Source organism: Pogonomyrmex barbatus, unplaced genomic scaffold (genome assembly GCF_055798465.1).
Source record: "Pogonomyrmex barbatus isolate J1 unplaced genomic scaffold, ASM5579846v1 scaffold11, whole genome shotgun sequence".
Classification (NCBI taxonomy): Eukaryota; Metazoa; Arthropoda; class Insecta; order Hymenoptera; family Formicidae; genus Pogonomyrmex; species Pogonomyrmex barbatus.
This window is the reverse complement of record NW_028297107.1, coordinates 31,174-56,496: the sequence shown is the minus strand read 5'-3', so window position 1 is coordinate 56,496 and position 25,323 is coordinate 31,174. Positions and strand designations below refer to the sequence as shown.

Below are 25,323 nucleotides of genomic sequence, written 5' to 3'. Positions count from 1 at the left end.
CTATCACTATATTTTATAATAGAATTAATAAGACCACTTTAATATCATTTTTATTTCGACTTGACAGAAATGTATTTAAATACAAACAAAGGGGCAATGAGAAGGGCGCGGTAAGAAGTACGCAATTAATTGTATAATTTTTATTCAATGAATCTTCAAACGTTTCGGCTCAAGTTTGAGCCATCTTCAGTGAACAACAATCGGTTAAGACTGCACTGTATTTAAATGTTCAGCGATATTTTGCAAAAATTTGAATCAGCCAATCAAACAAGAACGTGCAACGGAATGCAAATGCATCGCGGAAACGCAGTTAACTTCAGTTTGTTACTTCAAGAACAGAATTGACAAGGAGGGGAGGACGTCAGGAACGTTTGAGTATGGTGTTTGTAGTTTTTATTTAGGCAAAAATCCCTCTGAATTGTTCGAAAAACATCTCCTGCTTTAGAGCAGTAACAAAGAAAAGAATAATGAGATTCAGTCTGTGATAACCTCACGTGTAAAGTCGCAAGTAGCCAAAAGTATAACCTCTATAACCTCAATTGCGCTTTGTTCCGCGTGCGATCCGCAGCCGACAGAATGGCAGTCGGCTCAACGAAGGTAGTCCAAGTGACAAACATCGCGCCTCAGGCCACCAAAGATCAAATGCAGACACTTTTTGGATATCTGGGCAAAATTGAGGACATCAGGTTATATCCAACGATTAGAGACGTTGCCGTACCCGTGCAGTCGCGCATATGCTATATTAAATTTCACGACCAGGGCTGCGTTGCTGTAGCGCAACACATGACTAACACCGTTTTCATCGACCGTGCGCTGATAGTGATTCCTTATCAGAATGGTGATATTCCAGACGAGCAACGAGCCTTAGAGTTGACTAACAATGGCACAGTTGTACCAGGTAAGAATAGATGTAAGAATAGAATTTTAGATTTTCATGTGCTATAGTCCAGTTATTTGCTATGTGTCCATGTTAAAAGTAATGAATCTGAATGAATCTAAAACGGCATTTTTAAAAAAATATGATATTGTTACACTCTTATTAATCCTTTGTCACGACACAATTGTCAAAACAATCTCTGTGATAACACAGCTGCTCACAAAGTGAGCACAATGAGAGAATCAAATAGTATTGTAGAAAAACAATATCAATTATATACATTCGATACATTCGAGTATCAATTTAATATGCCTTCTTTAAAAGTGGAAAGTAGTATGATTTTCTTCAAAGTAATCTCCTTGAAGAACATCAACAGAGATTTATCCATTTTCTAGATAAATCTCCTTTCTTAATGCTGAAAATTTTCTGAACTGATCTATTATAGATTTAAATTCATATAATATATTTTTTCTTTACTTTAAAAAACCCATCTTTGGAAATATTGTTCTAAGATAGTTAATAATGTAAGAGATATGATAAATAAATTAAACTCTATATATATATATATATATATATATATAGAGTTATATATATATATATATATATTTACTCTATATATACTACTTTATATACTATATATATTATTACTTTATATACTTATATATTACTTTATATATACTACCTTATATACTATATATATTACTACTTTATATACTTATATACTACTTTATATATACTCTATATATATATATATATCTATATATATATCTTTAAAAAAACCTCTATATATATATATATATATATATATATATATATATATATATCTCTATATATATATATATATCTTTAAAAAAATTTTCTTCAACGACAATTCCTGTTTCAAAAACAGTATTGAAAAATGTATGTAGCTTCCGTAAGATCATTTAATTTGTCTGTCATAACTCTTAACATTATTAACTATTTTAGAACAATATTTTTAAAGACGAATTTCTTAGAATAAAGAAGATATATCACATGGATGATTTGATATGCTAAGATATATAGTGTCTTAAAAAAAAAAGCATGTTTGTTTCTAATTTTGGCAAAATATTTGATATAATTCTAGCGTAGCATTTAATCTTCCTTCTAATTTTTTTAGGCCTCTATCCATCAGAACCAAAGCTGCCACCGAATGTAGTGAATGCTATTGAGGGTATTCCTCCGAATCATGTGATCACCACAATGGATCCCAAGCTGGAAGCAAACGGTTTACCATCTTATCCACATCTACCGGGCCATCTAGATAGCAGGCGTATCGAAGAGATTCGCCGAACGCTTGTATTAGCGAATTTGGATCCATCGGTGAGCCCTGAGCAGTTGCTGGACTTCTTCAGCAACAACAATGTGGAGATCAAGTATCTACGTATGTGCAGTAGGGATTCGGATGCTGAGCACTATGCGTTAGTGGAGCTGTCAGAACAGGCTGCCGTGGTCTCAGCATTACTGCTAAATGGGAAACAACTTGCAGAACGACCAATCAAGCTCTATCATTCGATGCAGGCAATTGCTAAACCGGAAGCAAAAAGCAATGAGGCTGCGCAGAAGGAGATCGAGGAAGCGATGTCGCGGGTAAAAGAGGCGCACAATCTTATCTCCGCAGCAATTGACCCCATGATTGGCATGCTATCCAAGGATAAACGAAGCAGAAGCGGCTCTCGCAGCCGCAAGTCTCGATCGCGTTCTCGCGGTCGTAGCCGGCGTTCGAGATCTCGTAAGCGCTCGCGATCACGTCATCGACGTTCGCGCTCCCGTCATCGCCGTCGATCGCGATCGCGATCCAAACGGTCTCGATCAAAGGATCGTAGACGTGGTTCACCATCAAGACGGCGTAGCAGTTCGCGCAGTCGCCATCGTTCGCGTAGCAGATCGAGACGGTCGAGGTATGACAAATGTTTTTTTCCTTGTTTAGAATCATTTACTATATATAATAATGCAAGCAGGTTTGTTAATGTATAAGTTAATATTATTTTTTAACTAAATTAAGTTAAAATTAATGACAAAATTAATTTAGTTACATTAAAAGTTACATGAACAAAAAACTAACTTACAAATTGCGTTAAAATTAAATTAAATTAAAAATTAAATTAAATTAAAAAGTATTAATTATATTAAATTAGAATGTAATTTTTTAAAATTAAAACATTCTAAATAACAAAACAATTATAATATGGATTATCAGATAAATTTATTTTATTTGAAAATTAAATTTATATGAAATAACGAAAAATATTTTAAATAGATTTTATATAAATTTTTAAGTTAGGAAAAAAGTAAATAGATTAACATTTATGATGTTTTAAAAATAACTAATTAAAGTTATAAATTATTTCATTTAAAAAATTTAATTAAGTTAAAAGTTATTGATTTTTTTAACTTTATTAATTAATTTTTAACTTTTTAACTAGTTATTGTCTAAACCTGATTGCAAGTTTATATTCATCTCATATTTTCAAGATCATACATTTAAAATTCTGAAATATATTTTAGAAAAATGTTTTAATAAGTTGAAAAACATTTAAGATGCCGGTAAAAATTCTATATGAGAAGAAATTACAATTTATTAATATAATTATGTATTGGATTGATTTTTTACTTCAAAGGTCACGTCGATCACCATCCAGATCAAAAGAACGGAAGAAGAGATCACCGCGTCGACGCAGTCGTTCACGCTCACGCAGCAAAGGTTCTACATCTAGATCTAGACGTTCGCGTTCCAAATCTAAATCCAGATCATCCAAATCCAAATATGCCTTGGATAAATCTAAAGACAAAGATCGGGAAAGGCATAGCAAAGATAAGTCGGATAATGGTAAAAGGAGTGACAGCGATCGGGAGAGACCCGAGAAAGAAAGCAGTAGAGGTGAAAAGAAATCCAGCAAGGAAAAGCGATCTGGTGATAAGTCTGAATCCAAACACTCAGATGATAAAGGTAGATCCGCATTGGAGAGCAATGATAATAAGGAGAAAACAATGGAATCGGAAAGCTAGACAAAAATCCATAATCAATTCAATTATTCAAACGTTTCATTAAATTCAATAAGCTCTACATGTTTTTATTGTTATATATTGGTACAGTAACAAATACACGATATTTACATCGAATACTTTATTCGGAATGGCAATTCGTTTATATTAATCATACAAATATATCATAGGCTCTCAAGATTCATTAACATTTAGACACGAATCTTCATTTTCTTTTTTCTCGGAATCGGCGGTTTGACTTTTTCCTCTTCTTCCTCTTCGTAATACACTTCTTTTTTAGATTCGTCTTTAGATGATCTAAGAAAATGAGAAAAGTGTGTCATGATTTTCATTCAATTGACTAACCGTGATCATAAATGTGAACGCTCTTAGTTGCTATAGTTATATTAAATGAAATAGTTTATGAAGTTCACAAAACAATTTATAAAAGTAGTATTGAATACTTTACAAAAAATTATAACTATTGTAATCGAATATGGAAGTTCAATGCGCCTATTAATTTCAATATTAATTGGTTTGATTTATCATAATATATTAAAAGTACTTTATACCTTCATCTAAGATTGTATAAAAAAAAATCAATAAGCAATAAAAATAGAAATAATCCATTGTACATGATCTATGAATTACGAGAAAGATATATTGAATAATCTGTAATGACGTAATTATTATTTATAGATCTTTTATAAAACTAGGCGAGCATACTTTGCAATATCTTGATTTTCATAAACAGTCACGTCATCGTAGATTTCCATCTTCATAGGGACTGGTGCACGGAAGAGCGATTTTTGCGCATTTTTTATGGTTGATCGCCTCTTTAATACTATCTGTAATATTCATTGCATATTTTTTAAATTGCCTAATACTTTTACATGAAATTATTTAAGACATTATTTCTTTTTAATTACATCTATTTCTTTTATTGACATTTCTTATTTTTTTTCAATGACATCTCTCACCATTCCCGTGTTTTTATCTTGTGAAAAGCTAGAAGTTGGTGTCATCTCCATTGAGCCATCTATGTTTATCTTTCTACGCAGCACATCATCTACCTGACAGCTTCCTATTGAGATAATAAAACGAATACTTTTTTCGTTTCTTCGAGAAGTTTAAAGTGTTTCTGGAATATCTGTAGAAATTAAGTCACAATTACTTACGCATTACGCATTCGTCATACTGGCCAAGAGGATCTATTCCTAGAAACGTAGATAATGCATTGGGATAACGCAAATCCATAAATATCATTATAATTGCCAAAAGGACACAAAACAGACCTGAAGAGGAATATATCGAACATAACAATATAACGTAGACCAAACGTATAATGTTAAATCTATGATGGAAATAACATAAAAAAATATATTAAATTGGTAAGTTTCTAGAAAATAATAAAATTAATAAATTTGTACGCGGTCTTTTTTTATTAATTAAATAAGCTAAGATCATCTTCATAAAAGAACACGATAATTTAAAATATTAATTTTAAATATTAATTAAAAAATTAAAATTTAAGAATTTGAAATTATTGTGAAAATTCAAGAATCAGTGCTGGAAAACTAGTGCAATTTAAGAAAGAACTCAATTTTTGCTAAATTAAAGATACCAAATAAAAATTCAACCTAAAGCAATTAATCAATTATATAATAATAAATATCATAATAAAACAATTAATTACCGCATCCAAAAGTCATCCAGAAATGTTGGCCCAATGTCATCTCAATGATACTATCCTCGAAAGGGATCACAAGTGGAATTGGATTATGTACAGAGATCCATACTAAACAAGTTAACAATTGTAAGCCGCCGATCAAACCAATTAAGTAGGCAGTATGTCTGCTCACAGATTGTAGGAATATATTAGCCAGTATCCAGCAAGCAAAAGCAGTCCTACAAATTCAACAAGTTTAGGCTTTTATATCTTTGCTATAAAAAATTTATTAGAATAAACATTGAACGAACAAGGGCATTTGGAGTCAAGCGCAGTGGAAGAGCGCAAATGAAAAGGCCATTGATATGACTTCTATATATTAGGTTCTATTAAATCCAAAAATTGGATTTTCATTTGCGCTCTTCCACTGCGCTTGACTCCAAATGCCCTTGTTCGTTCAATGTTTATTCTCATATTAGAGGAGTCCTCACACTTTAATTTTTAAGTTAATTTTTAAGTTAAAAAAAAAATTTATTTTTATTTGCAGATTCGAAATTAGTATAGCAATTTTGAGACCCGATTATAAGAAAATATGCATTAATATAAATATATTTATGTACATAATTATACATTATATTAATTATATAAAAAATTATAATTATAAGGATTTCATTAGCATATATTTATTTATATCAGCCAATACTTAAGAATTTTCTAATGGATTATCAGAAAATTTTATTTTTAATTGACTAATCAGCAGTGTATGCTATCAAATTTTGCTTATTATATATTGTGTGTGTGTGTGTGTGTGTGTGTGTGTGTGTGTGTGTGCGCGCGCGCGCGCGCGTGTGTGGTGTGCGCGTGTGTGTGTACATATATATATGTACACATATAATTAATATACAATATATAATATACAATATATCATAACATGTAATTATATATATAATTTCGAAACATTCTGTATACAAAGTGGTCATTTAATATGTCTCCATCTAAATATCTTTCTTGTTTTTACATCTTTTACAAGAAAATGTAAGTGCCTCACATAACACTCGCGTGTAACGGTGAGTTGTGCTACCCCTATTTACCTTCTGTAATATCCAACCTATAATATGCTATTTCTCTTTATAACTTAAAAACTAAGCTTCGGACAAACTTTTGCCAAAGGAAAAGTCGTCTCAGAATACGATTAAGAATATGTCCTTTGAAGGACATATGAATTATTTTGAATCGTATAAGAATGATTCATATATATATATATATATATATATAGAGTTTTTTGCCTTATATTTTTTACTGACCATAACAAAATGTGACAATACCATCCGGCAGTTCGATAAAATCTCCCAAATCGAATACCTTCTCCATCGATAACGAAATACTCAGCGATCCATAAAATAGGAATAGGCAAACCTTTTCGTTGACCTTCACGGAAAGTCCTTTGCAGCAATCCAGCTAAGATTTTATTGATATATTATTTAAATTAACGAAGCTTTAACGAAGCGAGCTAATTTTCAAGAACATACCATAGGGTCCAAAACCTATTCTGCCTTGATCCCATGTCCAAGGAAATCTCTCATTGTAATCAATCGTTTCTTTTGCAAGCGGAGTGCCTTCTTCCGGTTTGGCTAAAAATTGTTTATAAAAATTCTATAATTTTAAACCTGAGTATTCTATCAAATTTAATCTTGAAAAGAAAGTCTAGTATCTTGAAAAAAACCTGTTCTTTATATGTGTTTTGAGCATTAAAATTAATTGAATGTAAAATCGGTTCTTAAAATCGGTTTCTTTAATTCACTCTTTTTATCCATTCTTCATTCTTTTTATTTTTTGCAAATAAATATAATACTTTCTAATGTTATCTTTAATGAGTTCTTCAAGGTACATGTGTAAGTATTATCTTTATTTTCAATTTATTTCTTTTTTCACCTTTCAATGTGATATTCACTGATCTCAGTCCTATCTTGACTGCCATTTGAGCCTCAATCTCTTGGCCCACACCGGCTCGATAAGGTGTTTTACTCTTCGCATTGCCATGTTCCCATTCCTGGCCAAAATTTTCTACTACAAATTAACATTCAACATATTGATAACTCCAATGTACCTAATATGTTGAAAAAATTTAGAAAACAATTCTATTTTCAGATATCTACCTATTAACAAGCACCCAATGATAATGCTGGAACTAACTTTTATAGCTACGTTGATGCTCTGTGTGAGAGAAGAATTTTTTAAATATAAGAAGTTTATGCAAAAATGTATAGTTTCAAAATACTAATAAGTTTATAGAATTATGATTTCAGATTTAATCGATACAAATATATTGTAAAAGTTAAAGCTCAAGTTATAACTATTATGTACATGTACATATTAATTCAAATTATACACCATTCAAATCATATTAAAGTAAATTAATTAATTTGTTTTTGCTTTAAAATGATAGTACAAAATAAAATCTTAGAATACGAAAAATTTTACGTGCACACATACACACTATGCGTACACACGCGCGCGCGCGCGCACACACACACACACACACACACACATCACATAAAATTTTTTCTAAAACTTTATTTTATGAGCTTATTCTAAAGCAAAAATAAATAAATTAGATTTTAATATATGTAAATCGAATTAAAATTACAATATACATGTATATTGTAATTTGTGAATTTATTTAAAATAAGTTTACTAAGGATTTTTTAAAGAAATCATTTTTATCTACTAAACAACAGTACCGTGATAAAGACAAATTATGGGAATATATATGAAATATTTTAGATTCATATTCATAACACATTTCTTTAAAATATGATATTAATTTAAAAGCAAAGAATATAGTATTGAAATTGAAGTTGTGTTGTGTAAGCTTACTTGTTTCTTGCGATAGCCTAGTATGATGCTGAGATAGGCGATTGAGATGACCACAAAAATAGCAATTAGTATAGTCTCAGTCACATCTATTGTTACCGGGGTATGATGCGCAGAATATTGCGAGGGAAAACCTTCTGATCGTCCGAACAGAAACGTATTCATTTTTTTCCAGTGTTAAATAATTACTATATTATTTTAGGTCCAAAGGAAACCGCGATGAAGAGAAATTATTAGGAGAATTATTTAACAGTATTTCTGATCGATCTACAGATTAGTTACTTGTATGAAAAACCCGTTGACGTTGTGGTTTTATCTGAATTCCTTTTCCGGCTATCCTCCCTTCAGATTGGATGACTATATATAAGCCTTGATTTCTCTTATCATCGAACTTCCGTAAAACCATGTAAATCAGTATCGCATAATTACATCAACGTCAAATGGTTATGTTTTCCTCACTCTCTTGGAATCTCTTTGGAATCTCCTAAAGGTTTATTTTTTACTACTTTTATGTTCATCATTAACTATTTTCGACAAGTACATTAATTATCATAAAAAATGAAACATTTTGTAATATCAACAATGTTAAAATTTAAAACTAAAGAAATGTGTATTTCACAATTAAATTTGATGTATTGAGATACATATGAATCTTTTAGATAATTTATTATAATTTATTAAAATTATGCAATATATAATACATAATATATAATATATATAACACTACGTACACTACTCAGAATTATTATTCGTGTATTTTATTCTTGAATATTCTAAAATGGATACTCTTAATAGGGGATTCAATCCCAGTGCGTAATAAATTTTTCATTCCTTCATTCATTCATATTTAATAGTATTAAATTTAAAAATGTCAGGAGGATCGAAGAATAAACTGTTCATTTACTTCATATTTCAAATTTACGCGCCTCAGTACGTTGTCAATCATAAAATGACGACTTCCGGCTTCACTTTACTCACTCACTTTTATGCCTTGTGTCCACGATGCTAGAAATCAGTCCGAGATCTCGGATGGAAAGAGAATTGACCAATCGCATTGGTTAATTGGCCGAATTATTCAAACGCAATTGGTCAATTCTCTTTTCATCCGAGATCTCGGACCGATTTCTAGTATTGTGGACACAAGGCATTACTTACTCTAAAGGCTTTGCCACATTGAATGCGACGAGCGACGAGCGATATCCAATGAGAGCTTTGCTTTTTCAAACGTCTATCGAGCGATTATTTTATGAAAAATACAAGTCGATGATCAAGCTATACCGAAAGTATGGGGATTACTCACGTGTACGTGATGTGAGGTTAACCGCTTGTCATTGGCCATTTGTCATTATCGTTATTGGTTCTAATGCACTTTATATTGAGGTAAAATAATTTTTTCGACAAAATCGCGATCGAGATGACGGTGAGTGTCGCATCATCTTATATTTTACGTTTTCTTCATAATTAATTTTTACTCTTACGTGAAACAAAATTTTTATAAAAAAAAACGCTCCAATTTGTTCAGGCTATTCATTAATTCATTTAAAGTTAATAAATTGCTTCTTCCGCGTATGTATTATCTTTATCGATGATGACCGATGAATTGGCGAAACATGTTCGCATTTGATTATTGGATTTGGTATTTTTTTTATAGACGAAGAAAGGTAAAATATTAACTAAAGGAGCAAAACAGATAAAAGAGGAAAATGTTTCTACACTGAGTTTCTATGCTTACATGGCTCTAGGCGCAATGGGAATTTACTTCGCTATAACAATGGTGTTGTTTGAATTCACCTTGCTGAGAATAGTAATTTCCATTACTTCAATTCATTTTGATGAAGTGCTGTAACTATGCAGAAAATTCCTTAACGATATGTATTGATTATCGTTACAGAGTTTAACAGCATTTTCTGCAATTGTATATGTAGGAAGCTATCAATTTATGTCATATATGGCTTCTACCACATATTCAGAATCTGGCCAGCTCTTGGATCCTGGTGTGGACCTCAACATGGAAGGTGGTATAGCAGAGTAAGTGTTTCTTGTAGAGAGAAAATTTTTATTTTTTACATTTTATGTCTTTTTATTCTATTCAAATTATTATGATCTTATCTTTATACTTTCTTCTATTGTTTGTTGTATCAAAGTATTCTGTTCATTCTGTTTTAGACATGTTAAGGATTTAATCATACTAACGTCAGGAATACAGGTCCTATCCCTCATTTCAAATTACTTTTGGCTATTGTGGCTTCTGGTAGGCACTTTGATGAATCTTTTTACTTAGTATCTACATAGAATTTTTGTCGTATGAAAATCTTATAGGTACCATTGAGAGGAAGTTGGATGCTGTGGAAACAGATTTTGGCTCCATGGTTCTTTGCCCAGCCACAAGAACAGCCTGAGATGAATGAAAAAAAAATGCGCAAATTAGAGAGAAAAATGGCAAAACGACACTGAAAATTCTTGTGCGATAAGGAAATTTTGTTGAATGACAATTAATTTAGTTTGAAGCAAGTTTGAAACACTAGGAAAGAAGAGATATTAAGATTTTTTTATCTACAGGATTAAGATTGCGCGAGTGGGTTCTGTATTTACAATAGAATAAATAAGATGGATTGAAGCTTTGAAAATTTTATGAAGAAAAATGGGAAAAAAAAGGCTAGGGATTAGAAGGATAAATTTCATCTCTGCTGAAATGTTTCAATTGATTCTTGGTAAGACTGCAGAGCTTTTTATACATCTAAAAAAACTAGACGCTTTTTTTATTTAGTAATAGATTTATAGATTTATTCCTATATAAGTCGAAAGTTAAATTATCATTAGGTAGATAAATGTAATAAGTGAATTAAATATATTTGTTTAATAAAGAATATTACATTGTATAGTATATTAATAATTGTAAACATTGTTAGCTTATATAGGAATAAAACTGATAATGTCTCAGTGGATAAAAAGTATCATGATGTTTATTTTTGCATTTATTTATTAGTTATATTTATGTAAATGGTCTTTGTAATTATAGCGATATGACATACTCAAGTTTTTTTTTTTTTTTTTTTTCCATTGATACGAAAATGTAATACAGTGGTGCCTTTTCGAAAATGAACGAGATAACAAACGACGTTAAAAAATGTGTCCAAAATGGGCAAATACAAAAGATTTAAAATATTTATGTTTATATATTGTTCCAAAGTTCTTAATATTCTTCTTCCAGACAGAAACAGATTTAATTCAGACCAGATTGTGGTTAATCGCGGTATTACATATTATTATATAATTATTCATAATATATATAAATAAATCATTTGCTTTTTATTAAATTGTGAAAGTTAATGATTTAATGCATCACAATTACATTTAAATGCAATGTATACTACATCATATAATCATATTTATATTGAAAATGTAAACTTATATTTAACGATCGTATATAAACAATTATATACTCATTTATATTAATCGTTAGGCTTTATTCTTTACACATTGGTCACGGAATGTATAATACGCAATGAATTCCAATTCTCTTTAAAATTAGGCCAACATTTGTACTTTTCATCTAATGCTAAATATGTCCATTCAATTCACAGCTTTTATTTTGGCTTTTGCATATACACACATACCTGTTCAGTGAAATATGCAATTTATATGAGAACTAAAACATCATTATTCAAATCAAATTAAGTATATGATCCGATGAATTATTTCTGAAAAGGGAAGATTATATGCAGGAAACTAGAGGATTTATGGAAAGATATACTTTCCTGTTGCTTTAGAATTGAAAGATTATATCATTAAGTAAGGCAGATTAATGAAAAAAAAAATTGGAAGATTGTTGTTCTATAATGAAAGCGCCAGAAGAAAAAAAGCGCCCTGTTTCACATTAATATATGTGCAAGAATCAATTATATAAAATTTTTTTTAATTCTCACATTGTAATATAAAATATAGGACCAAATCAGAAATTTTAACTGGAATATCCAAAATCTTAGAAGACATTTAATTATATTTAAATTGTACAAAGGTTATTTTAATTGAAATATTGTGAAACTATTAAATTGTAGAGAATGGATATTTATTGTATACAAAAGAATTGTGTGAGCTAATGTAGCATTAATTTTAACATTATAACTTCAAAAAGATAATAGAAATTTTTGAAATATTCAAATGTATATTCAACAATATATCAATTTCACTGAACAGTAGCATTTAGCATTGTCAAATTATAGAACCTAGTCAATTTATGAAATCATGTCTAGATTCTATGTTTGGCTAATAATTCAATAATATGACTTATTTACAATTGGAACAGTCAACATCATTACATAACTGGGTTATAAATTTTTAATTTTGGAAAAAAATATTTAAGTTAAAAAAAATCTGTTTCATCTTTACTATTTTATTTACTATTTTATTTAACTGCTATAAAAATATAATTAAAATCTAAATTGAAGATATTGAAACAGGTGTCCGCACGGATTTTATGCACAGTAAAGATTTTATTTCGGAAATGAAGCATCAATAAAAAAATTTTATTCATTTCTGATTTATTTTTGCTATTTTGCCGAATAATCTCCTGTCATACCATCCGGGACTCATTCTATATATAATATATACAATATTATGTTATACATAATTATTCGTGACAATGTATATATGGTATTATATTACACATATATAAAGCATATATTATATATATTGTTTTCCGTTTCTTTTAAATTTAGGCGATAGGAATTCGTGCTATTTTTTTTTTTCCTAGACATATTGTCTGTTCCAATTGTTAAATATCAATAACTGTATGCATAAACCAAAATGCATATTTGTTCCAATTACGAAACATTTCGAAATATACCGTGAAACAATTAACTTTAGCTATTATCAGTATCCAAATATTTTTTCTTTCTGTAATCGTGCTCTGATTCATAACTCGGCGGATGATTATGTTCATTCACCCCCGTCGGCATGAATCTTTCAGCGATCACTGAGCATTTGCCACGGCAACCGCGATGCTGCTCTGCGCAACGGTAGTGCGAATTGTTGCATACTTTGGAATGAGAAGTCAGATTGTATACATATCCCCTATAAATCAGTTGTGGTCTACCTCTTGAAGACAGTCTATAAGTCACTGGTTCCACAGCTGCATATAAATTTATAGTTTCTTTTTACTGAGAGTTATCAATGCTTCATGCACAATGATCAAATAGTTAATTTAATAGCAATATCTCCAGTAAGTTAATATTCAATAACATAATAAAATATGGCATACCCGATTGTAATAAATTTTCTTCTAAATGCTCATTTGATTTAGATATGATTTGATTAGATAATTCAATTATTTCTTCATTATTATTATCACTAGCCTCAACCTTGGTTTCAACTTCATATTTGTCTTTTTTGCTACTAGACTCATTTACATCTTTTTCATCATTATCTGATAAAAGACAGACATTATCATTGCTGTTGATATTTAATTCATTTCTGCATTTCTTGATTAAATTGTAATTATTTTCCATACATGCTCTATCAACCACGCGTTTTTTTCTTGTTTCAATATTTCTCTTAGTTATCCTATGCGATTGTACAGACATGTCCAAGATATTGATCCTATTTTCTAGATCATTTGGAGCATCAGACAAGGCATTTACGTCCTTTGAATTATCTTGCAAATCTATATTGACGTAATCACTTAACAGTGGTATTATTTGTTTTTCACCACCCTCTAACCCTTTTATCTGTAGCATTTGTGCTACCTTTAGAAAAGTCGGCAGATCCTCCTGTTTTACATTTACTTCTCCTTGATACATAAACTTTAACAAGGATATTATTTCTGCATGTTTTACATCTTTCAATATTATTACTGGATGCTGACAGGGATTCTCCTATAGAACTCTGAATGGTTACTTAAGTACAATTTTATCATGGATTATTATTATTAACAATGAAGTTACCTTGAATATGTTTTTGAAATAAGGACTGCATACAGAGAGGACCAATTTATGGGCAGCTAACAATTGTCCTTCTACAGCAAGTGTTACATCAACTAGATTATTCTCACTTAAATGAGAAAGAAAACCAAAAGTCAAATTGTTAGAAAAGTTGTTCCATTTCAAGGAAAATTCTTTTGAAGACAATGTTGTGGCCATATTTTCCTAGAGCAAAATAATTAACTCTTAATAGTTTGAACTCAAATTAATCATTAGAAGTCTTTTATAATCTAATTTCAGTAAACACGTGATTAAAAAAAAATAACATATGACAATAAATGACAAATAAATAAATATAAAATATAGATACGTCTATAAAAATACAATATTTACAAAAATGATTAAATATTGTTAGAAGTTTTTCAACATATATTTCGAAATGATAAATTTAATATCGAGCATATATCAAAATTAATATATATTAATATTTTTTCACACAACAATGCTCAATTAATATAGATATAATGAAAATCATATCTGTTATCTTCTTTCAATTTGGTTACATTATTTCTGTAGAGTTATTTCTGAATTATTGTTGTCATATATTTCAACAATTAGCCTTTGAAGTTTGTGAATATCTTAATTATTGGGAAAATCATCATTAATTCTCATTATTAAACATAGACAACAAAATTTGCTACCTGTTTATTAAAACGTAATTTCGTATCTTACAAAATGCACCTATCTCACGGTAGCTGTCAAATATTCACCACGAAAGAAAAGAATACGATGTCGGGTCTATCATCGTATCATCTAAGGCTGTGTTCGTAAATTCACTGCCAGTATTGAAAATCTATAGAATACGTCACGTAGACTATATGTTTTTAGTACTGGCAGTGAATTTACGAACACAATCTAAATCTAATGAACTCTATAGGGTGCGATCCACTTGGTGCTACAAATGCTTCGAAGCAATTTTTGATTGGTCAATTCATAATATTTTTTGTTCTGATTGGTTAATCAAATATTTCAAAGGAATTGTAGCAGTGAAACAGTGGATTGCACCTATAACCTCATAGTAACAGTTTTCTAGCTAGGACATGGGGAGTGCTTTCCATTTAGTGATCAAGTCGACACAAGTATCATTTTATTATTCTTATTAATCATTGAACGCCAAGAAAGATAGAACGATACTTGTCGACTTGTGTCACTAAATGGAAAGCATCCGGGATCGGTCTTACCAACTCCGGCTAATCCATAGCTCTTGTAGTACTAGATATGCCTTCTGATCAAAATTCTATTTTGAGTTGATAGAGCGAGAGAGCGATATCTTATATCCTTCTTTATCGTGTACTTTTCAAAATTAAGGGATAGAAGATACGATGGTAACATCCATATCACGCTGAAAACACCAGTTTTCGTCCGATCACTGAAGTTAAGTAGCAGCGTTGGGCACAGTTAGTACTTGAATGGATGATCGCTCGGGAATATCGTGTGACGTCACTTTTTAGGGCCTTTTCGGGCCCGTTGAATGGTTCGGACATCCTTTGTCCTCACATGAACTTTGTATTATATCATCACGCTTTTTCTTCGATTTTTGTTCACGCATTTGTCGTCGTTCTCTCAATTATATTTTTCGAATTGAATCGTGGCCTGTATTGGCGCCGCCGTAAGGCAGCTTCGGCCAAGAATAAGAAAATACGAAGAAGATACGACGTGATCACTGCGCATACTCAGTTCGCTGTATTCTGTCGGTATGACAGAGTTTTCAATAAAAAAAAAGTGGTTAACTTTATTAACGCTTAAGTGTCAGTCCACAATAGGTGATTTAAGCTTTAAGACGTAAGAAATTGACCGATTATAATCGAATATGAAAAGAATAATCGACTATGATTGGTCAATTTCTTACGGCTTAAAGATTAAATACTTATTGTGGACCGACACTAATATCTCGGTTCGCGGACCGCCGCGTTTTTTTGCCAGATTCTTTTATTTTGAGTGAAACTGTGTTGATTGAATCTAATTTTATCAAAATCGGAGATGAAGAGCGTATTCTAAATAATTACCAACGAATTTTTTTTATGAAAAGGTTAATGTCTTATAAGTATTATAATATCTTGTTAATTACATACATCTTTGAGGTTATCATGATTTTGAAAAATTAAAATGCAAAAAGATTCTTAATCATCATTCATAATGTACGTTTCAGATATATAAAAATTTTTAATGAAATATTTAATTTACAATGTCATTATCACTTGATGCAAATGTATATACTATAGCAAAAACAGTTATAAATGTAAATGTTTTAAGACAGATAGAAAATGATCTTGACATAGATGAAAAAATTTCTGTATTGTTCTTGATAATAGATAATTATGCAGATGGATTTAATGATATTTTTAAATTATTTCAAGAACAGAAGACAAAAAAAGCTTACATAATTATAGATTATATAAGAAATCATCCAGAAAATTGGGAAGATAAAATCTTAGAGGCATTATGTATTCTAAATAATCGAGAAGTAATAAGGAAATTAGGAATATCATTCAGTGATTTAGATTTACAATATATTCCACAAATGAGATTATCCTCAAGAAATATAAATGTGATTACAAAATGTTTATATAGATTATGTGAATCTTTGAATGAAAATGAACAACAATGGTTATTAAACCTTGTTAAATGTGAAATATGTAATTACGAACCCTTACTTGACAATGTACATTACCTTGAACTACATATGCTTTATTGGATGCAAATTGGATATATAACAATTTCTAAAAGTAAAATACAAAACACAAGTAAATTGTTAAGACACTTGGAAGAATGTGAAGATAGCTCTCTAAAGATAATTTGTATGGATTTGGAGAAATTTAATAACTGCCTACATGTTGTTGATAATTATAGAATTTTTGGGACAAGTGATAGAAATTATCAGCAATCAATTCCTTTCGAAGAATCATCTCTTACTGGCAATCATTGTTATAAAAAAAGGATACAGTCCATTAATAACGGATTATGTATTATTATTAATCAGATGTACTTTGAAAAAGAGTATGAAACACGATTTGGTACAAGTAAAGATTGTACTAATCTAACTGAAACATTTAAAACTTTTGGGTTTAAAGTCGACTTACTTCAAAATCTGAAGAAAAGCGACATGTTAGAAAAAATGAAAAATATTTCAAAAGATTATGGTACAAAGTATGAATGTTTATTTCTGTGTATTCTGAGTCATGGATATAAAGGTAAGAATCATAATAATGATTAAATATAGGAATCTTTTTTATGATTGGATTTTTTTCTGTATATTTAAATAAAATATATAAATTCTGGAAATAAAAAAAAGTTATAATAAAATTACTACCCAAATAGTACAGAATCATTAAGAATTCAAAGAGAAAAAATTCCTTAGGGTAATTAAAAAATGATTCTATAAAAGTACGCATATTGATTTCTGTAAAATTAAATCGAAGTTGCTTCGAAAGAAATTCTTTTTTTCTCATTTGTAGTACGATTTGTGAGTGCGATAAGTTGCTCTGAAAGAAGTTCTTTTTTTTCTTCATAATGAGTTCGAAAAGAATTACGAGTAATACGTGACATCATCGACAGATGCAATTGAGTTCTATTTCTCGAAATTAAAATCTGTGTAGGATAAAACAAAAGATAAAAGAACATTAGATGACAGACAGATAATTTCTCTCAACATTAGATGAGTGTTTTGAATCATGTTCTAATGAAATAATGATGAAGTAATGCCGTGAGATCTTATCCCTAGTGATGCTTTGAAGGTAAAAACATAAAATTGTTTTCCGGGATAAAATAAAGTATCGACAATATACTTTGACGGTATAATTTAGTTTTGTGTTTATAATTTAGGAACTTAATATTTCTCTGAAGGATATATTTATTGGGTATTTATTAGGTACAGTATCTAAAAACTATTTCGATTTCATTGTGAATTTTTATAAACTAAAAAGATTTCCTTTTGTATTTGAATTGGTGATATAAAAGTGAAATCCTGTGGAATTTCTATGAACATTTTTAGATCAGAAATAGAAGAGGAATACATTTCATAATTTAGAAATTCGAAAACGAATTATTTTTTTAATTCTCTGTGCTCTTTGGGTCCATGTAATGATAATGAAATCACTATATGCAATGTGTGTGTGTGTGTGCGCGCGCGCGCGCGCGCGCACACACACACACACACACACACACACACACACACACACACACACACACACACACACACACACACACATTGCATATGCGCGCGCGCATTGCAAATTTAACATGTCTGTTTTTCCACAATTAATTAGGATATACAGTGTAATGCTCTCTCCTTCGATTTTATACCTATAATTGTGTAAATTTATGTATTTTTATGCGTGGAATATATTCTGAGAAGGACTGTCATTTAAATTTCACGTTTATTTTTAATATATATTTGAATCGCAATTCATATAAAAAGAATGAAAAAGATATAAATTTTGCGGCCATATTGGAATTGTGATGATATAGGCGAGAAATGACACAATGAAATTTATTGCATTTATTAATTTGCAAATAAAAAGATATTTGAATAAAATGACACTTGAGGTGGTTTTAAGACACTTTGTGAAAATGGATGGCTACTATCCTTTCTCTTCATGCTAGTCAATAAAATACACGAAATAACCGTACAATACACGAAATGAAATTTATGCAGACAGAAAAACGGTTTGATAGCTGTTGGAAGAAGTGAAAAATATGATTTTATGAAAAATATAAAATTTAAATAACTATAGCTGTCATCATTTTTATGAATTTAATAAGTTTGAGACAAGTCACATGTGCATGATTAAGCATATAATGAAGTATATAATGAAGTTACATACAATGAAAAATTTCGATGTCAATATATTATTTAATATAAAGATAGACAATGATGAGGAAAAATAGATAAGGTGAATAGGATGAAGCTTCTAATTTTTACTACGATGCTGTGTTGCCACCATCAATGCGTGAGTTCTTAATTGAGTAGTCAGAAGCCTTAATTACATAAAAAATAATTTTGTGTTTTTAATTAATTAAAGTAGAGAGTATGATTAGGCAACCATAAATTATCATTAAATTATTATTTACTAATTTATTGATGTTACAAAACTTCGGACGTAAAAAAAAAATGGAATTTGAACGACGATTTTTCTTCTTAAAATATATTTTATGCATGAAGATAAACAAATTTACAAAATTACAGGAAAATTACAGAAAAATCGAAGGAGAGGGTACTATACTGTATATTTACGTATATTTACTGTATATTTAATATGTTTAATATACTTAATTATTACTAAATGTGAGATATTTATATCAGGAGGTGTAATAACGTCAGACGAAAAAGAAATTTCTTTGGAAACGATTGAAAAAACTATTTGTTGCGTGGAATTAAAGGATGTTATGAAAATTATTGTCATTCAAGCCTGTCAAGGAAAAACACGTGGTAATGAAAAAAAAATTATATAGAATTAGAATTACTGTAAAAAGAAGTCTACATATTTAAAAGAATAATGTATTAAGAAAAATTTTAGAAGTTTATGTATGTTATATTAATAATGGCATTTTTGTAAGATGCAAAAAAAATACTACAAATTTTTATAATATAATATAAATTATGTTTATCATAGGGGAAAGAAAGATAAAATGATGAAGCAACTAAGATGACATTTTGCTAATTTTTCTAAGCTAATAAAACAGATAACAGCTCAATGCCAAATTTATTAGAAATTTTTAATGATAATAGACATAGAGATAATAATCTATTGTAATTTGATTTTAATTTTGTATTAACATATCTAGATAATATAATAAAAAATATATTTTGAATACATCTATGTAATTTTGTGATTTTCTATCATAACGAATTATAGTGAATATATTTTTACTTTCTCCATTAAATTACTGTATAATATCTAAAATATATAATAACGTATTATTATTTTCCATTTTTTATATTGCAATATTTTTTAAAATAAATAAATAAGTGAATGATTAGATGAACGTAGTAACTATGGAGTAAGATAATCGTCGTATCAAAAATTATATAATCATAAATAAATGTTTTACCTCTAAATTAAAAACAGTTGTTCTTTTTGTTTTTGTCTAAATTTTATTTTCTTGAAATTACATTATTATAATATTTTTTGTTCATAAGTATTGTTTATTTCTATTTATTGTGTTATTCAAATATTATAATAATAGAATATTTGAATAACACAATAAATAGAAATAAACAATACTTATGAACAAAAAATATTATAATAATGTAATTTCAAGAAAATAAAATTTAGACAAAAACAAAAAGAACAACTGTTTTTAATATAAAACGAATAATATAAAACGAATAATATAAAAAGTTTGTAAAAAATTAATTTTTCTGCATAAAAAAATTTTAATCTTTATTTTACTAAAAGTCATTTGATTCACATATGAGGGCAAATGATAAAATTGATATGTACTCAAAAAATTTAAATCATACAAAATTCTAATTTATTTATAAACTTTTCAGTTTCTGCAAATGACAGATAAAGACTAATCAGAAAAAAATGATCATTATTTTTATGCCGACACAAAAATCACAAAAAATCAACAAATCTTAGAGTCATCATCATATGTTGCTTTCTTCTATGTATACTCCAATATTTATTATATATTTTCTTTCGCAATAAATAAAATATTATTTAATAAATTTTATTATCGATCGCAATGCTTTAATCATATATATCGTCAGAAAAATAGCGATTGATATGAACATACTCTGTTCTACAAATTATAATAAATTATAAGTTATGTCGTACATCAGTGATGAAACGTCAGAGTTTATTCTCATTGACTATTGAAACATCGGACAGCATCATAATCGTAATGATTCAAATTGAATTCACCATGGAATTAACATTTACAATGAATTTATGATTGCTTGTACTATGAGGCTTAAAATCATCATAAAGAGTTTACAATAGATATTGTGGTAAATGTAGATTAGTATATAAAGATAATTTACTTCTCTTTTCAGGAAGTACACAATTACATAATTACATGACAAAAGATGATTTATCCGATTCTCTTGCACCTGTAAAAGATATACGACAGTTCGCAAACTTTTTTATATTTATGTCTACGATACAAGGTTTTTTGTCAATACGTCATAAAGAACAAGGTAATTAAAATTTATTTATATAGACTCCCTAAAAGTCTAGAAACACTCAAATATCTCGGAAAGGATCATAAAAAAATACATAAAAAAAAGAAAAAAAAATAACATAAGAAATTGTAAAGTTTAAAATATCTAACGGAAGTGATAATAATTCAATTTGGGATTAAATACCTAAGGTCATCATTTATAAACCAAATTAAATTATTTAAATGACAATCTCCACTTTTTATTGTATTTCAGCAGACGTAGAAAATAATAAAACAAATTGATTGATATAGAGAAAACATAATTGTTTTTGAAAAGAAGTATATATTTACATATTGCAAATTTTTTTAAACAATATGTATCTATATCTTTTTTACTCCATTAACTTTTTGATGACTGTGTCTTAATACTTCTTTATCCAGAATAATTAGAATAATAGTATCTTGCAATGAAACATATGTGAATCTATTTAATAAAATAATGACCACATGAAAAGATCTCGAAGTAACTCCATCTAATAAATTAGATAAATTATCACAATTATATGGCTTCTTTGAAACTTTACAATCTTCTATCTGAAATATTTTTCTACTAACGAATAGTTCGGGGGAGAATTTCGGGTGTATAACATAATTTTATTTAATTTTATTCAATATATACAGTTTAATCACTTGTCACTGTAATTACATTGTGTCCACTTTCAAAAGCATGATTTAGTTGTTTTATTTAAAATTTAAAGTAAATATGAATTCTGAAATTTATATAATTTTGAACTGAAGAATTGATTTTTATTAAGTCATCATGAAGATTGCTTATGGTTATCATAAAGAATTCGTTTTTCATTACAAATAATAATTCAATCGAAAAATAGGTCTCGTTTATGATGAATCTATAACAAATGCATGATAAATATATATTCAGCTTTTTCAATTTGCTTTAATCGATTAAGTCATGTATAGTATTTACTTATTCATATTTTTATTTTAATTATAGAAAAATATATATTACAGTTAAATTCAATATTCATTCTTTTAGCAAATTCTCTTCTTGTTTGATGAAGATTTTTCACTAAAACTTTTAAAATATTGTTATTGACTAAAACTTTAGATTTATGCGGTTCATTTTGTAAAGAAAAATTTCCAGAATGGAATTTTTCGAATTAGTACTGTATTTTCATTAACAATTTTTTCTCCAAAAGTTCTGTTAATATAGCTATAGTAGCATTAATACCCAATTTAAAATCATATAAAAAAAGTATACGAATTTCAATAGAATTTATGTTTATCTCGAACTTTAAACAAAACAACTAAAACATACATTTTGAAAAAAGTTTTATGAATACAATGTATATATAAGTGATTAAATTGTATAAAAATTGCGCTACAAAATGAATATAATTATTATAGTAAAGTATTAATATTTTTAATTAACGAAAATCCGATGTTTTATATACGCCGATTTAACACAGCCGCGCGCGCGCGCGCTTTAATCGCTAATAATTTAAAAATTATTTGAATCTCGATATTTTCGTATTAGAATTTTCGTTTTATTTTTAAATTTGGAATATGTTATAAAATTTTCGGTTGCGAGTTGTAAGACACCCTGTATATGTATTTACGTATGTACATATATATGCGTGTGCATGCGTGCATGTGTACGTGTACGCGTGCATGCATATAATTATAATAATTAATATAATAAATAATTATAAATGTTTTAATGTAAATTTATTTTCAATTATTCAGGATCGTGGTTTATACAAGAAATTTGTAAGATCTTCAAAAGATATGGGAGTCAATTAACTTTTCTTGAATGTGTCAGAGAAATAATGACATCAATGAGAAAAAAGAAAGGAATGATAGATGGAAATTGTATTGCACAATTGCCAGAAATACGCCAAGATCGTTTGGAATCAGATTTCCAATTAAAGAATATAGTTATTCCTGTAATAACTAACGAAAGTATATCATAAATTTATATGTACAATATGGATATATGTAAGTGAAAAATGTATTAATGTATTAATGCGGATCAGAAAGATTAATTCTTAAAACTAATATGTGATAATATGTGATAAAATGTAAGAAAGGTCAACATAAAAAATGAAAAATATAAATTTCCTTATGATTTAATAAAATTTGTGAAATTTTGTTTATTATTGAGAGGAGGATGTTTTCACTTCGAGTTTCTGACGAGAACAGAACTTTGTGTGCAAGACGGACCTTCGTTCAAGATGAGATAGGCGGTATTTTCGTTAATACAACCAATAATGCAACGCGTCCTGATACGAAACATGATAATTGGAGTGGTTTTATAAAAGGGAAATAACATGATAATTGGAAAATGTATTGATATGTATTGCGATGATTTGTTTGGATAGGACTAATAAACCTTGTAATCGGTCACGAAGTGAAAGTTGGTCAGCATAATTGTTTGGGCCTTATTCGTTGAGAAAAAAAAGGAAAAGATTTTAATATCGGGATACTTAAAATCTACTTGACAAAAAAAATAAGGGAAAAAAAAGGATTCTTGAATATCGAGTTGCCGGCACGTAACAATGCACACGAATATAATCACAAATTCCTAAATCGAATCGGTACGATATAAGAAACCTCGTGATGGATTTAGGAAACCTACGATTTAGGGAACTTAGATAGATATAATAAAAATATCGATTTAATACTTGTAATTATTGCAATATATATATATATATATATATATATATATAATTAATGTAAAATATTCTACAATAATTTTTCTTTTATGAAAACAAAAATTCTGAATAAAATTACATGATTATTTATTAGCTATATAAATTAATCAAAAATTAATATCAGTTGTATCTGATTTCTTAAAATGTTATTAGCTCTCACAAAACAAGATGTAATCTGTTAAATTTTTGTCTATATTATTTATTTCTTATTTATTTGTTACCAAATATTGCTTACATTAAGAAATATAAAATATTAACGAGGTATATTGTGTATTTAAGAATATGATTGTATATTTAAGAATATGAGTCGGTCATTCGATCGTGAAATATTACATTAATAAGTTTACCATAATATTTGAAATTTTATTAAGAATAAATATTTTAAAATACGAAAAATATTTTGTGAACAGAATCATATATTAAACTTTATTTTTATAACAATGGAAAAAGAAAGATATCATTTTACAAATAGAATTAATATTTCTAATAAATCTTAACCATTTCTGAATGTATCATTATACTATATATTGTTACATTTCATTGAATTGACACAAGCATTGGTTATCACACGTATTATAAAAAAATACAATAGTTCGAAAATAGATATGAGACTGAAACCAGCAAGTAATCCAAGCAAACCACCAAATGATGCTATAAATATTGATAAATATTATTATCATTTTCATATGTATGACATTTAAACATAAGAATGTTTATCTTACCAAAAATATTGCGCCAACTGTAATTGACTGATCGTCGATATTGAAAAGCGACTAAATCATTGAAGAATATATGTATTACACTATGATTGCGGATGCTGATACCGTTACTGTAAAATAACATATTGATAATATTAATATTAATAATCAATCAATGTAATAAGCCGAGATAAGTTTTAAAGAATAAGATTGCCTGGTATTGTCTGGTATTTGTCTCGATAGGCAAGATTAGGTGCCTGATAATATTTCTATTTTTTGAATCTGTATACACACACAACACGCACGCATGCGCGCACGCACGCACGCGCGCACGCACGCACGCACGCGCGCACGCACGCACGCACGCGCGCACGCACGCACGCAC

At 28.7% G+C, this 25,323-nt stretch overlaps 6 protein-coding genes across 12 annotated transcripts in view; 3 read left to right on the top strand and 3 right to left on the bottom strand.

Annotated features, from left to right (window-relative positions):
- The first annotated feature begins 199 nt into the window (after window positions 1–199).
- On the top strand, window positions 200–4,018 carry Srp54 (splicing regulatory protein 54). The gene is made up of 3 exons (XM_011641938.3): window positions 200–898; window positions 2,016–2,796; window positions 3,517–4,018. The coding sequence occupies exons 1-3, from the start codon at window positions 577–579 to the stop codon at window positions 3,902–3,904; spliced, it is 1,491 nt and encodes a 496-aa protein (XP_011640240.2). The 5' UTR covers window positions 200–576; the 3' UTR covers window positions 3,905–4,018.
- LOC105429155 (dual oxidase maturation factor 1-like) lies at window positions 3,939–8,902 on the bottom strand. Of its 2 annotated transcripts, none has more exons than XM_089070832.1 (11): window positions 8,706–8,902; window positions 8,427–8,560; window positions 7,706–7,763; window positions 7,482–7,616; window positions 7,079–7,180; window positions 6,854–7,007; window positions 5,577–5,788; window positions 5,059–5,175; window positions 4,861–4,964; window positions 4,607–4,728; window positions 3,939–4,198 (listed from the first exon to the last, which is right to left on the bottom strand). In XM_089070832.1, exons 1-11 carry the CDS (start codon window positions 8,827–8,829, stop codon window positions 4,093–4,095), a joined length of 1,368 nt encoding a protein of 455 aa, XP_088926958.1. In that variant the 5' UTR covers window positions 8,830–8,902; the 3' UTR covers window positions 3,939–4,092. The 2 variants fall into 2 exon arrangements, with proteins under 2 accessions (XP_088926958.1, XP_088926959.1); XM_089070833.1 differs by having other exon boundaries at window positions 5,059–5,097; window positions 8,706–8,901.
- Window positions 8,903–9,555: 653 nt separating this feature from the next.
- LOC105429157 (transmembrane protein 208) lies at window positions 9,556–11,459 on the top strand. Of its 2 annotated transcripts, XM_011641939.3 has the most exons (5): window positions 9,572–9,843; window positions 10,075–10,227; window positions 10,315–10,451; window positions 10,590–10,674; window positions 10,743–11,459. In XM_011641939.3, exons 1-5 carry the CDS (start codon window positions 9,838–9,840, stop codon window positions 10,875–10,877), a joined length of 516 nt encoding a protein of 171 aa, XP_011640241.2. In that variant the 5' UTR covers window positions 9,572–9,837; the 3' UTR covers window positions 10,878–11,459. The 2 variants fall into 2 exon arrangements, with proteins under 2 accessions (XP_088926970.1, XP_011640241.2); XM_089070844.1 differs by lacking the exon at window positions 10,075–10,227 and having other exon boundaries at window positions 9,556–9,843.
- On the bottom strand, window positions 11,381–15,162 carry LOC105429158 (uncharacterized). 3 transcript variants are annotated; one of them, XM_011641942.2, is made up of 5 exons: window positions 15,043–15,162; window positions 14,366–14,566; window positions 13,933–14,296; window positions 13,684–13,848; window positions 11,381–13,554 (listed from the first exon to the last, which is right to left on the bottom strand). In XM_011641942.2, the coding sequence occupies exons 2-5, from the start codon at window positions 14,558–14,560 to the stop codon at window positions 13,286–13,288; spliced, it is 993 nt and encodes a 330-aa protein (XP_011640244.2). In that variant the 5' UTR covers window positions 14,561–14,566; window positions 15,043–15,162; the 3' UTR covers window positions 11,381–13,285. The 3 variants fall into 3 exon arrangements, with proteins under 3 accessions (XP_011640244.2, XP_011640243.2, XP_088926963.1); XM_011641941.2 differs by having other exon boundaries at window positions 13,684–14,296; XM_089070837.1 differs by lacking the exon at window positions 15,043–15,162 and having other exon boundaries at window positions 13,684–14,306; window positions 14,366–14,507.
- A 968-nt stretch (window positions 15,163–16,130) lies between these two features.
- On the top strand, window positions 16,131–23,664 carry Dredd (Caspase-8 Dredd). Of its 3 annotated transcripts, none has more exons than XM_089070826.1 (5): window positions 16,131–16,430; window positions 16,551–17,592; window positions 19,704–19,829; window positions 21,402–21,545; window positions 23,273–23,664. In XM_089070826.1, the coding sequence occupies exons 2-5, from the start codon at window positions 16,587–16,589 to the stop codon at window positions 23,497–23,499; spliced, it is 1,503 nt and encodes a 500-aa protein (XP_088926952.1). In that variant the 5' UTR covers window positions 16,131–16,430; window positions 16,551–16,586; the 3' UTR covers window positions 23,500–23,664. The 3 variants fall into 3 exon arrangements, with proteins under 3 accessions (XP_088926952.1, XP_088926953.1, XP_088926954.1); XM_089070827.1 differs by having other exon boundaries at window positions 16,133–16,430; window positions 16,764–17,592; XM_089070828.1 differs by lacking the exons at window positions 16,131–16,430; window positions 16,551–17,592 and adding an exon at window positions 18,683–19,350.
- A 974-nt stretch (window positions 23,665–24,638) lies between these two features.
- The window catches only part of LOC105429160 (sodium channel protein Nach), a 7,292-nt gene continuing 6,607 nt past the window's right edge, over window positions 24,639–25,323 (bottom strand). The window contains exons 9-10 of the mRNA XM_089070847.1: window positions 24,963–25,084; window positions 24,639–24,891 (exon numbers count right to left, since the gene is read on the bottom strand). Coding sequence (XP_088926973.1) covers window positions 24,761–24,891; window positions 24,963–25,084 — 253 coding nt within the window. The 3' untranslated portion in view covers window positions 24,639–24,760. The remainder of the gene's footprint in view (window positions 24,892–24,962; window positions 25,085–25,323) is intronic.